The 12565-nt window shown below is 40.7% G+C and overlaps 1 protein-coding gene across 2 annotated transcripts in view; it reads left to right on the plus strand.

Moving 5' to 3' along the window:
- The window catches only part of LOC135468972 (thyrostimulin alpha-2 subunit-like), a 30355-nt gene extending 19730 nt beyond the window's left edge, over positions 1-10625 (plus strand). For both annotated transcript variants that reach the window (XM_064747475.1, XM_064747476.1), the window contains exons 3-4: positions 4312-4487; positions 10176-10625. In XM_064747475.1, coding sequence (XP_064603545.1) covers positions 4312-4487; positions 10176-10268 — 269 coding nt within the window. In that variant the 3' untranslated portion in view covers positions 10269-10625. The remainder of the gene's footprint in view (positions 1-4311; positions 4488-10175) is intronic.
- The last annotated feature ends 1940 nt before the right edge of the window (positions 10626-12565 follow it).

The raw sequence follows: 12565 nt of genomic DNA on the forward strand, positions 1-12565 counted from the left end.
TTGGATATGCTTTATGACATGATGTTGGACAAACTTGATGGTATGGTGTAGACAAACTTGATGACGTAGTGTTGGACAAACTTGATGATATGGTGTAGACAAACTTGATGACGTAGTGTTGGACAAACTTTATGGTATGGTGTAGACAACTTGATGACGTAGTGTTGGACAAACTTGATGGTATGGTGCAGACAAACTTGATGACGTAGTGTTGGACAAACTTGATGGTATGGTGCAGACAAACTTGATGACTTGGTGGTGGACAAACCTGTTGATGTGATGTTGGACAAACTTGATGATATGGTGTAGACACATTTGGAGACATTGTGTGGACAAACTTGATGACATGGTATTGGACAAACTTGATAACAGGGTGTTGGACAAACTTCATGCTGAGCGTTGGCCAAGCTTAACAACAATGTGTGGCCATACCGAACGACATGCGTTCTAGGTGATTTTAGTACCTTCCATTTTCTGTTGTTCCACCTTTATGTGTAAAGTTACCTAATCTACACATATGTGCTCACACTATTCGTGGGCCAAAAACGACCGATGACGCTCTAGTGGCTGTTTGCGCCGTCTAACGTTCGTTGAAGACCACATATCTTCCAATACGTTGTGCATATATGTATCATGAAGGAAAATTCGTCAGTAACTTCCCACAGGTCGGTGGTTTACCCCAATTTGTCAGATGTCGACTGTGGTGAATATACAAAAGGTCACGTAGGGAGGCGAACAACTTGTAGGCTTATATATACATGCACGTTTTTAATATCATTCAGTACAATGTCTATAGGTTACAAATTCGCTGGTGGTGCAGTTGGATCAAAGATTTGTCTCCGAACTCAAAAGTGCTGGGGCGCTGACTGAATAATACTGCTACATAGACATTACCCCCACCCCCACCTCACCCTTCCCTCCAGGAGTTTACATGCCATGTGAAAAAATGTCATTACTACGCTTCCAGTAACAACAGCTCAGAAAGGATGGTCTTGCTAGGTTGGTTTCCTTATGTTGAAAAGAAAAGTGCAAGGTGCAGGCGTTAGTATGGCGTGGCACTGCGTTAGGAATCGGATATATATTTTTGGGATTGGCAGATTAACTACATAACTTGTTGGGAACTCAGCGTGTTCATGCAGCCTATAAGTCTGACAAAGTGCTATCTTTCCGGTTAGGTCAATTATCAAACTAGTTAACGAAGCATTTGTAATCGTCAGGGTCATTTTAGTCAGAACATCGTTGGAACAGGCCTGGGAGTCCCTCAACGGACTATGGCCTGTCAGTCCCACGCGATTTAACATGAAATTGAATGCCACTTCTAGACTTTAACACTTTAGTGTCAGACATGCCAGATTCCTCAGACATATGTTTCTAAAGCCGACTTAAGAAGTTAAGGCTGTACCGTCGGTTCAGGATATATGGAAGTGCAGACTTACTATCAGAGTGAAAAACTTGCTAGTGGTATGCTCCCCGCAGGGAGTGAGTGAGTAAGTGCTTAGGGTTTAACGTCGTACTTAACAATTTTTCAGTCATATGACGACGAAGGAATCCTTAGAGTGCATGTAATGAGCCTCCATGTTGGAGGACGGATTTCCACCGCTCTTTTGTCTAGTGCTGCTTCACTGAGACGCCTTATCGAAGGCAAGTAACCCCGAGCCATTACACTGCTACGGGCCAACCAGTCGTTGCACTATTCCCTTCATGCTGAACGCCAATCGAGGAAGTTACTTCTTCCTCTCTTAAAATCTTCGGTGTGACTCCACCCAGGATTGATCCTGGCTCTATCACTCCTGAAGCGGCTCTACCAACTGTGCTATCGGGGCCGGTCCCCAGAAGGGATGAACTGGAAATCATGTGCAACCGCCGAGAAATCCCGAAAGCCTGTATCCTTTCTTTTCTCTGACAAGACCACTGTAGCCCTCGGAAAGGCGATGACGTGGCCATTTGTAGCTAACGAGTATAAACAGGTTGTAGTACAAAACTGAATATTTTACTGGTGTAATGAATGAATGAATGAATGAATGAATGAATGAATGAATGAATGAATGAATGAATGAATGAATGAATGAATGAATGAATGAATAGGGTTTAACTCTAGTCAGTCATTCATCTCATCGGGCAGAATCTCGGTGACAGAGGAAACATTTGCCTGAAATTTGAACGATAAAACTTTGGTTCCTGTGACAGTCCTTGGGAGGATTTAATCACAGTATCCACTACTTCTATTTTATTTCCACCCGCATTCACTTTACTTTCATGCCTTCCTCATCTAAAATGCCTAATTCAGCGTTCATAGATAGATTTCGTATGACATTCGTAAGACTCCCGGCTATCCTGCTTGGTCCACATTCAGCTTTTACAATGCTGCTCATTAGGGATGCCGTTAAGCCTTGACGAACGCTGGACCTCCTACTGGGTCTATTTCCATCTTGCCTCAATCCAAATATTCCTTGGCTAAATAGAAAGGTTTAATAACGTCTAATAGTGCTATACACCGCCAATACTCTGCTATACACCGCCAATACTCTAAAGAAGGTTTTATCAAGGTTTCGTGCATTGATTGTCCTGCTGGCTCTAAATATAAAAGATTTCTTTAATATACCTGTCCACTTTCCCTTTTCGTTTCGCCTTTGAGGCGATGTCCCCAGGTCGTTCGGCCTGAACAGCCTTTGAAGCGATGTTCCCAGGTTGATTTGGCTTGAACAGCCTTTGAGGCGATCTTCCCACGTTATTCGGCCTGAACAGACTTTGAGGCGATGTTCCTACGTTGTTCGGTCTGGGCTGCCTTTGAGGCGATGTTTCCAGGTTGTTTGGTGTGAACAGCCTGTGAGGCGATGTTCCCACGTTATTCGACCTGAACAGACTTTGAGGTAATGTTCCTACGTTGTTCGGTCTTGGCACCCTTTGAGGCGATGTTTCCAGGTTGTTCGGCCTGAACAGCCTGTGAGGCGATGTTCCCAGGTTGATTCGGCCTGAACAGCCTTTGAGGCGATCTTCCCACCTTGTTCGGCCTGAACAGACTTTGGGGCGATGTTCCTACCTTGTTCGCTCTGGGCAGCCTTTGAGGCGATGTTCCCAGGTTGTTTCCGCCTGAACAGCCTTTGAGGCGATGTTCCCACGTTGTTCGGCCTGAACAGACTTTGAGGTTATGTTCCTACGTTGTTCGGTCTGAGCAGCCTTTGGGGCGATGTTCCCAGGTTGTTCGTTCTGGACAGCCTTTGAGGCGATGTTCCCAGGTTGTTCGGTCTGAACAGCCTTTGCAGCGACGTTCCCTGGTTGTTCGTTCTGAACAGCCTTTGAGGCGATGTTCCTGCGTTGTTCGGTCTGAACAGCCTTTGAGGCGATGTTCCCAGGTTGTTCGGTCTGAACAGCCTTTGAGGCGATGTTCGCAGGTTGTTCGGTCTGAACAGCCTTTGAGGCGATGTTCCCAGGTCTGAACAGCTCCATAGGCCGACATATTACCGACAATAACATGGAATGTATCTATGAGGGGAAAATGCATATAACCGTATAGCCAAGAAAGTTTCCATGCCCTCTTCAACCAAAAACGACTGTTTTTCAGTTATTGCTTAATGTATCAATTTAGGCCACCAGTAGGATATCAATTATGCAATGTTCTATTCGCATAATAGTGTATATGCACTATATAACTGCTCGATTATTATTCATTTATCGTGTGTTAGAGAGGTATAAATTGTTCACATGTAGAAATGTGAATGGAGAAAAGTACAATCATTAATGGGATCCCAGTGCACTCAAACGACAGATAATTCTCAAAATAATAAATTACTTTCGGGGTTTTTGAACAAAATAAATCATAGGTTGGTAAAACAGTATAGGAGTTTTTGCATGTAATTGCAAAGCAGTATGGTCAGACACAATGTGGTAAAGCATCATCGTGATTTTTGCGCAACATTCTTCAGTATGATAAAGCCGTATTGTGGATTTAAAGATATTCAGAGGATGATTGAGCAGTTTGAACAAAATGATTGACAGTGTTGTTGGGGCTGTATATCAAGTTTTGTATGAAAGTGTTAACTTTTAGGTGAAATTAGACAGATACCTGTCCTAAACAGCTGGGGAAAAAAACAGTTGACTTGCCTCTTATCACAGCTCAAGTGTCGGATGCAACCTTTACTTACGCCATAAATTCACGTCGTTTGCACTGTGCAGATTCGAAACTGCTGGAGGCGAGTCTTGCAAAGAAGGAATTGAGTATCTAAAAAATCTGTGGAACTAAGTATAATACCTTCAGGAATTACTGTTAGCTGTAATTGATATCAACCCCATTTTCTGGCTTTCTCATTTCAGCACACACCAGAACAGTGGAAGTGGATGGATGTTTAGCATTTAATGTTACTACAAACGCTTGTAGAGGATTTTGCGAGTCGAATGCTATTCCTTCCCCAGAACGTACTCTCAGAGCCAATCACTACCACATAATCACTTCCAGAGCAGAGTGCTGCAGTATAGTGGACACACATGATGTAAGTATTCCGATAAGCCAACAATCTACCACATTTGAAAATGTCTGATTACCATATGTATCAAGAAGCCATATTTTTGTGTGACACCCCCCCCTCAAAAAAAAAACAAGCAGACAGACATCTACTGCGAAATAACCCCTTCTTTTGTCTATTATATGTGATTTATAGCAATTTGTGACAGACGCTGGCACACTCTCTTGCCTAGTAATCAAGACCACTTCAATTCAGACCTATCATTTTGGGCGGTGAGGTAGGGAGTTCGAATCCATCTCTAGTCTATTTTTTTATACAAAGGAAAACGTCTATGACATTAATAAGCAATCAGCAAATAATGATGTGGTATTTCTAAATTTTGCTCATGCAAATTTGTAGAATCTGAACATACTAATTGGGAATATACGATATCTGCTATCCAGTCTTATTGAACTGAATATAGACATGTTATGGAAACGGAGAAGTAAGTGCTTGGTATTTATTTACTGGTTCCTGTTTTATGGTTACCTTTGTCAAAGTTCCTGACAAACCCTTCAGTGTCATGAGTGGAACAGCAGTGGAGCCAGCAAAAGCTATGTTAGAATAAGTGACTCAATTTGTGAAGGGTTAGAGATTTGGCAAGAGAATTCATTATACATCTAGCCGGCCAAAAAAGTGATAAAATGTAGGTAAATGTAAACGCCAAGAGCAGTAAGTTTAAAGTCTGGTAACTGTACTAACTCAAAAAGTTTATCTTTAGACGCCAGGTTCGCTAATCAAGTAAGTTTGGTAAATGTGGATACTAATGATTGTGAATTTGGAATTCCGTAATTTTGGAATTCCGTAAATTTGGATGCTAGCGACTATAAATGTGTGATTTGGTAAATGGGGATAGCAAGGATTGTAAATTTGGATTTGGTAAATGTGGATGCCAACGATTGTAAATGTGGGATTTGGTAAATGGGGATACGAATGATTGTAAATTTGGGATTTGGTAAATATGGATACTAGGGATTGTAAATCACCAATGACTGTAACTGTGCTTTTCTAAATGTTGATACCAAGGATTGTAAATCTGGAATTTTGTATAGGCGGATGCTAACGACCGTAAGTGTGTGCCTTGGTAAATGTTTAAAGCAACGATTGTAAATCCTTTGGTAAATATGGACACCAACGACTGTAAGTGTGTGATTTGGTAAATGTTGATAACATTGTGTGTAAATCTGGGATAAGGTAAATATGGACACCAACGACTGTAAGTGTGTGATTTGGTAAATGTTAATACCAACGTGTGTAAATCTGGGATAAGGTAAATATGGACACCAACGACTGTAAGTGTGTGATTTGGTAAATGTTAATACCAACGTTTGTAAATCTGGGATAAGGTAAATATGGACACCAACGACTGTAAGTGTGTGATTTGGTAAATGTTAATACCAACGTTTGTAAATCTGGGATAAGGTAAATATGGACACCAACGACTGTAAGTGTGTGATTTGGTAAATGTTAATACCAACGTTTGTAAATCTGGGATAAGGTAAATATGGACACCAACGACTGTAAGTGTGTGATTTGGTAAATGTTAATACCAACGTGTGTAAATCTGGGATAAGGTAAATATGGACACCAACGACTGTAAGTGTGTGATTTGGTAAATGTTAATACCAACGTGTGTAAATCTGGGATAAGGTAAATATGGACACCAACGACTGTAAGTGTGTGATTTGGTAAATGTTAATACCAACGTTTGTAAATCTGGGATAAGGTAAATATGGACACCAACGACTGTAAGTGTGTGATTTGGTAAATGTTAATACCAACGTTTGTAAATCTGGGATAAGGTAAATATGGACACCAACGACTGTAAGTGTGTGATTTGGTAAATGTTAATACCAACGTGTGTAAATCTGGGATAAGGTAAATATGGACACCAACGACTGTAAGTGTGTGATTTGGTAAATGTTAATACCAACGTTTGTAAATCTGGGATAAGGTAAATATGGACACCAGCGAATGTAAGTGTGTTATTTGGTAAATGTAGATTCCAGGTCTGTAAGTCTGGGATTTGGTTAATGCGGATGCTAACAACTGTAAGTGTGTGATTTGGTAAATGTTGATACCAACGTTTGTGAATCTAGGATTTGGTAAATGTGGAAACCAACGACTGTGCGTGTATGATTTTGTAAATGGGGATACCAACAATTGTAACTGTGTGAATTGATAAATGGGGATACCAACAATTAAAATGGGGTATTGGTAAATGTGGATGCTAACGACTAAGTGTGTGATTTGGTAAAAGACTGAGTTTTGGCAAGCGTGGATGACATCCACTGACAATCTTTAGCAAGATATATGTGGACAGCTGTAATAAATGGGTTACTTTAAAGGTCAAATGTGAACCTGTAAGGTGTGAAAATCGATATGCTTTCCAGGTTGTTATCTGTTGTATTAATGACTTCTCCAATAGTTGATATCTATCGATGTAGATGTGCTCTTGTTTCTTATTGTCCCTTCCTTAATTGCGATGTTAAAGAGGCAGTCGGACAATTGTATGTGTTGACGCCGTGCTCCTTGTTAAGGGTGTATAGCGTTTTGTGTTGAGAAGAACCGCTATGCAGCTACTGCTAGAACGGAAGTGCCCTCACTGTAGCCATCCACTTACCTAAGACCTGGACCGTCGGACCATCCCCAATTAGTGCTTTTCAAACTCTAGAAATCTCTGTTAATGGCATTGCAAGAAGTAACCAATCGTCGCTTAAGTAGGCACGCTCAAATGAGTGAGTTTGTAAATAAAAGCCACTGTAAATCGGTCTTGTCGTTACGAAATATATTACGTGTTCACTGTGTTGAATTACATCACCAAGCTGGATATGTAAACAGTTGTAAGCAAGACGCAACTGTGATACATAGTTTCGACAACCTATATATATTAGCATGGTGTACGATTTGAATACTGATTTCATTCATTCGCCTAGAGCATTCCCTACGCCTTTCCAACATCACTGGAAACTGTTGACTGCTTCTCTTTGCGTGATTCCGTCCTAATTTCGTACTTTATATACTTTCTTAGTTCTTTGGTGGTTTGTGTTGAACGTCGTTTTGGCAATCGATTATTGACCCGATACGTCCATTTCGCTTGACGGCTGGTATATGAATGACGGTTCGACGCATCGATTCATACGCAGTTATGTAGAATACGAACGATGGAATGTTGGGAGTTATTTCTTGATGTGTGTTGATATATATGTTGAATGACATATATATACTGTCTAACAGTTTATATACGCCAGGTGAACTGACTTGACTTATTGAACCAAAGTTATTCAACAGATTAAATGTAACTGTCACTGCGGAAAGGCAATGTCCATTAAACATCGAAGAGATGTTTCTCCATTGGGACAATCATGTGGATGAACGTCTGTATCAGCATATTGAGATAACGAGAGGATGCATTAGCTTAACCCGATCTGTCCACGACATGACCGACCTGATAGGATCGTTTCTGAAATATGACTCGAAGGCACGCCACTCTAAAATACATTTTGTGTACTATGGAAACAGGTTAATAGAGAAAAAAGTATTGTACCGTTGCACAATGCCATTGATGGGGCATTAAGGAAGGGTAAAGTATTAATTGCTGGGCTGGGTCATTGACAGAGGAGGACAGATAGTGCCTGATAAGATTGCACCCGCTAATCATGTCAACGCCTGTCACCACAACACATCTTCGTGCCCGAAGTTGCTGATGAGCTGATGAGCTGTCGAATAAAGCGGAACGTTGATGTTGTCAGATACAGGATTAAATTATGGGATAGCATCTGAGGTAGAATGATTGCAAAAATATCGTTAATACAAAAGCTGGTTATTGCGGTTGCACATAAAGTGCATTTGGTTTGCAGATAAACAAGCGACGGAAAATGCTGTTTCATGTTGCATGAAAATCCTCTGAAAATAATTAAGGCGACATACAGTTGAACAAATTGAAGGTTTTAAGATCATCTTTTGAGCATATTCCTTGTCATGATTTATTTATTTATTTATTTAATTGGTGTTTTACGCCGTATTCAAGAATAGTCATGATTTAAGTTCGGTGTATTGAAAATAGTTAAATAGTACTTTGTCATTGGATAAGTATTGGTTACCTTTGACCAATATGCTTAATTAGACATTGGGTCCCTTAAAATCCTGGAGGATGGGATAGGAAACTATCCAGTGATGTAGTTGTAATATTTCAGGTGATATTAATTAAACAAAGAATTTCTGTGTACATGTAGTTATCCTGGCATGCATTGTATAAGCAAACCTGGAAAAAGTGGCACCATTGTCGACCATCTGACAAGAGTTAATACTGACAGTGTCAGATTTTAATCAAGTTCTAATTCACTTCTCTATCTCATTTTGTGAACTTCCTGTCTTCCACTAATCAGGTCCGGCATAATTAATCCAAGCCTCTGCCCTCGCTCACTTGCTTCATTTTCTGACAACTTGGCGAGCGAATCGCCGTTGATTTGTGGAACAAGGAGGAATTGGACTGCAAAGTAGTGTAATATCATTAATAATGAGGTGACAAAGTACTTAGCAAATGCATCCAGCAATGATGGCGCTGTCAACCCAGACTCATCAGAAAAATAAAATCTTGCATATCTTGCAGACGCTCTGTCTTGTGCACTTCATTCGATAAATATAAAGTATAAATACATGTATATATCTACCTGACTAAGTTTCAGACGAATAAAGCTGAGATATATCGCTGATATATGTACTCAGCGAACTATGTGAATAGCTCGCAGCATGACTTGTGAGTGAACTTTTGAGTGGAAAGTGTTGGGTTCATCATCTCAAAGCTCGACGCAGTTTATGAACTCTTATAAATTTATTGGAGGCCTCCGTGTAAGGGCGTTATTCAAGATGCCTCACAATTAGGCTGTTTTTAGGACTGTCTGTGTATGGGAGTTTCTGATGTTGACTTTTACGGGAATGTTGTTCATGTTACCACCACGTAAGGATATTGCTGGGGTTGACTCTTATAAGAGTACTGAAAGGATGCCTCAATGTTGCCTCTCATGTTGCCTCTAAGCAAGGATGTTGTTTCTGTGTAGTTCATGATGCGGTACGGGTATTATTTTCTCTGGTTCAAAGATGGGGGCTGGGGGTTTGAGGGATGAGGGCGTTACATCTGGCATTCAGAAGTACTTTGTTCTGTGGACCCGTGATTTTTCTCGGGTCCATTGTGATACTTGGGCTTCATGGGTTCTTCTATAACTTTTTTATTTCCATGTAGGTGAAATATAGGGACATGGCATTAGCTTTCTTTGGACTTGTGTACTTCCATACAGGTGAAATATAAGGACGGCTTCATTTACGTCGTACTTAACGCCAAGCGAGGAATTGACCCTGCATCTACCGTTCCCGAAGCGAACACTCTACCAAATGTGCTATCTGGGCCGGTTAGTTTGTTGTGGCCTCATTTATAACTGCCGTATGTGGGAAGGTCTAGCAGCAGCCTGCGGAAGGCTGTGGATTTCCCACGGGTTCTGCCCGGTTTTCTCCCTCCATAAAGCTGGCCGTGAAATATTCTTGAGTACGGCATAAAACTCCAGTCAAATAAATAAATATATCATTTATAGCTTGCTGTGTGTTTTTGTACTTCTATGCAGGGGGTATATAAGGACATAGCTTCATTTGTTTCATACTGTTTACTTTTTCTGCTTCCAGGTGAAATATACAGTTCTTTGTGTGGACGGACGGAGAGAGTTTGTGTTCAAGTCAGCCAAAACCTGTGCCTGTTCGATATGTCGGCGGGGCTGAGGGGGGTGGAGGGAGAGGCGCTACCCCCGGGAAACACTGCTGCCAGCTGACCCCCCTCAGCCACACGCCGACAGATTCCCACCTCACAACGCCTCAACTTTCGTGCGTCTCGTGAACCAGCAATAGTACCAGCTTTACGTCAATCTCAGATAACCCTGTAACTAGACCAAGGACATGCAGGTGGACAGTATGGAATATCCTGAACAATTCTACTCAGCAAAGGATGATGGAGCGACTCTCTGTTATCTGGATCTCTAACTACTGTATCTGAATCTGAATCTGCAATATTTAATGCAACGCTGCTGTTTAACCAATGACAGCAACTATATCACTTAAAAGTTGCCGCATTTTCAACCATACCAACAACTATACAACTTCAAAGTTGCTGTATTTGCCACCACATCAACAACTATACAACTTCAAAGTTGCTGTATTTGCCACCACATCAACAACTATACAACTTCAAGGCTGCTGTATTTGCAACCATATCAACAAATATGTTATGTAAAGTTGCTGTAATAGCAACCACATTAACAACTATTAACAACTGTACCCCACCCCCTCCATATCCCAACTATTCGAATAGTTATACCACTACTTTGTCAGTAACTGTATCGTTAGCTTTTTGAAATACCTATCTTAATGATAAGCCAGTGTATCCCACGGCACTTTCGAAATTGGGAGTGAAAGGAACAATGTCTATCTCAGCATCTAAAGCCACGGTGATCTTACCTACTATAGAATTACAGTTTCACTTATTAATATGGGATAGCTGTGTGCCATCATTTGATACCGCTAAAGAGCTGTTTATTTATTTGATTGTTGCTGAACGTCATAGTCAGGATGTTTTCGTTGTTGTATCAACACCGTATATTTGTTGGTGGGTGTGCAAGCAGATGTTTTAAACAGTATCCATATGAGATGGCACTCCAACCTATATGTCAACAGCTACTATATGTAATTTGTTACACTAATATTTGTACCAACTGGTACATTATCTGCTAGGTCTGAACTGTGTTAATTTCTGTTTTATATTCTAAGTTACTTAACTTTATCAGCTATAAGAGGCTTTGCTATTTTCGTCTAGTGACAAGCCCATGGGCAATCGAGAGTGTTTACTGTTACCAAGAACTGCGGAACTTATACAACGTACAACGTTACTGACCGTATCATAATTTTCGCCTGGGAGCAGCGGGCCTCGGAAGACGTTGTGGTTGTAACATAAGGCGTATGACTTCTTCCGATGATAGGTGATGGATATGGACAAATCTACGGATCGTATTGTTTTTGGAGCTCTTTTCAGCTTTTTCTCTGTTTACAATCCCTCAAGGAATAAGCATTAACTGTCTGGATTTTACGTATTATTCTTTTACTACCATTGAAGAAATGTTATCTTAAGACCTAACATAATGGCGTCTGTGATTCCAGGAATGGAGAACTGGGATTGAATCTGACAGGGTGTCGGGGGAACGTTGATTGATTGTGTACATGTTAAACTATGCTTTTTTTGCCAGTCTTAGTAACAACGCCGAAAGCCAGATCTGTCATCAGTGGCATGTTGGAGACTGCTGTCCTTAAAAAATGGGAACCTCGACATAGAAATTAAATTTGAATTCCCTGTAATAATAATAAAGGCATTTAGCAGAATGGTTATGCTGGCCTGAGCCTGGTTACACATTTACAGTGACTCAATTTATTTGTCAGGCTATATTTAAGATTCATCAGTTAACTTCAGATTAGAACATTATTTATGTCATACTCTGACGGTAGACCCAGTATTGTGCCGTGAACTGGCTAACAAATGTTAAGCTAAGGAGATTCATTCTTTTAATGGTCATTATGTTTTACTTCATTACGTATTAATTTTGCTTTAACCTATCCTGTGGTGATCTCATGCATGACTCCACTCGTCTGATGCTTTCGATTACTCGCTTGATACTGTAGCCTTTTTAGGACTCGCCTAATAATGTAGACCAATTGACTATACCGTCTGTCAGTAACTCGGCCTAATACTGTAGATTAATCAACTATACCGTCGTCAGTAACTCTGTCGAATATTCAACTGCAATCAACTATCAGTAACTCGCCTAATACCAACATTATATACTGATTGAATATACGTTCTTTCAGCATGCATCTCCTAATTCTGGGCACCGGTACTAGCTTAATTGACCACACGACACATGCAGTTCCCTCTCTTCGACGTAGTCAATACTGTACAGTAATTAGTCATATATACCACCGCCTCAACCACCTGTTTGTGAGCCGTGTATTTTTTTGCCGCAAGTCATGTTCTT

Source organism: Liolophura sinensis, chromosome 6 (genome assembly GCF_032854445.1).
Source record: "Liolophura sinensis isolate JHLJ2023 chromosome 6, CUHK_Ljap_v2, whole genome shotgun sequence".
Taxonomy (NCBI): Eukaryota; Metazoa; Mollusca; class Polyplacophora; order Chitonida; family Chitonidae; genus Liolophura; species Liolophura sinensis.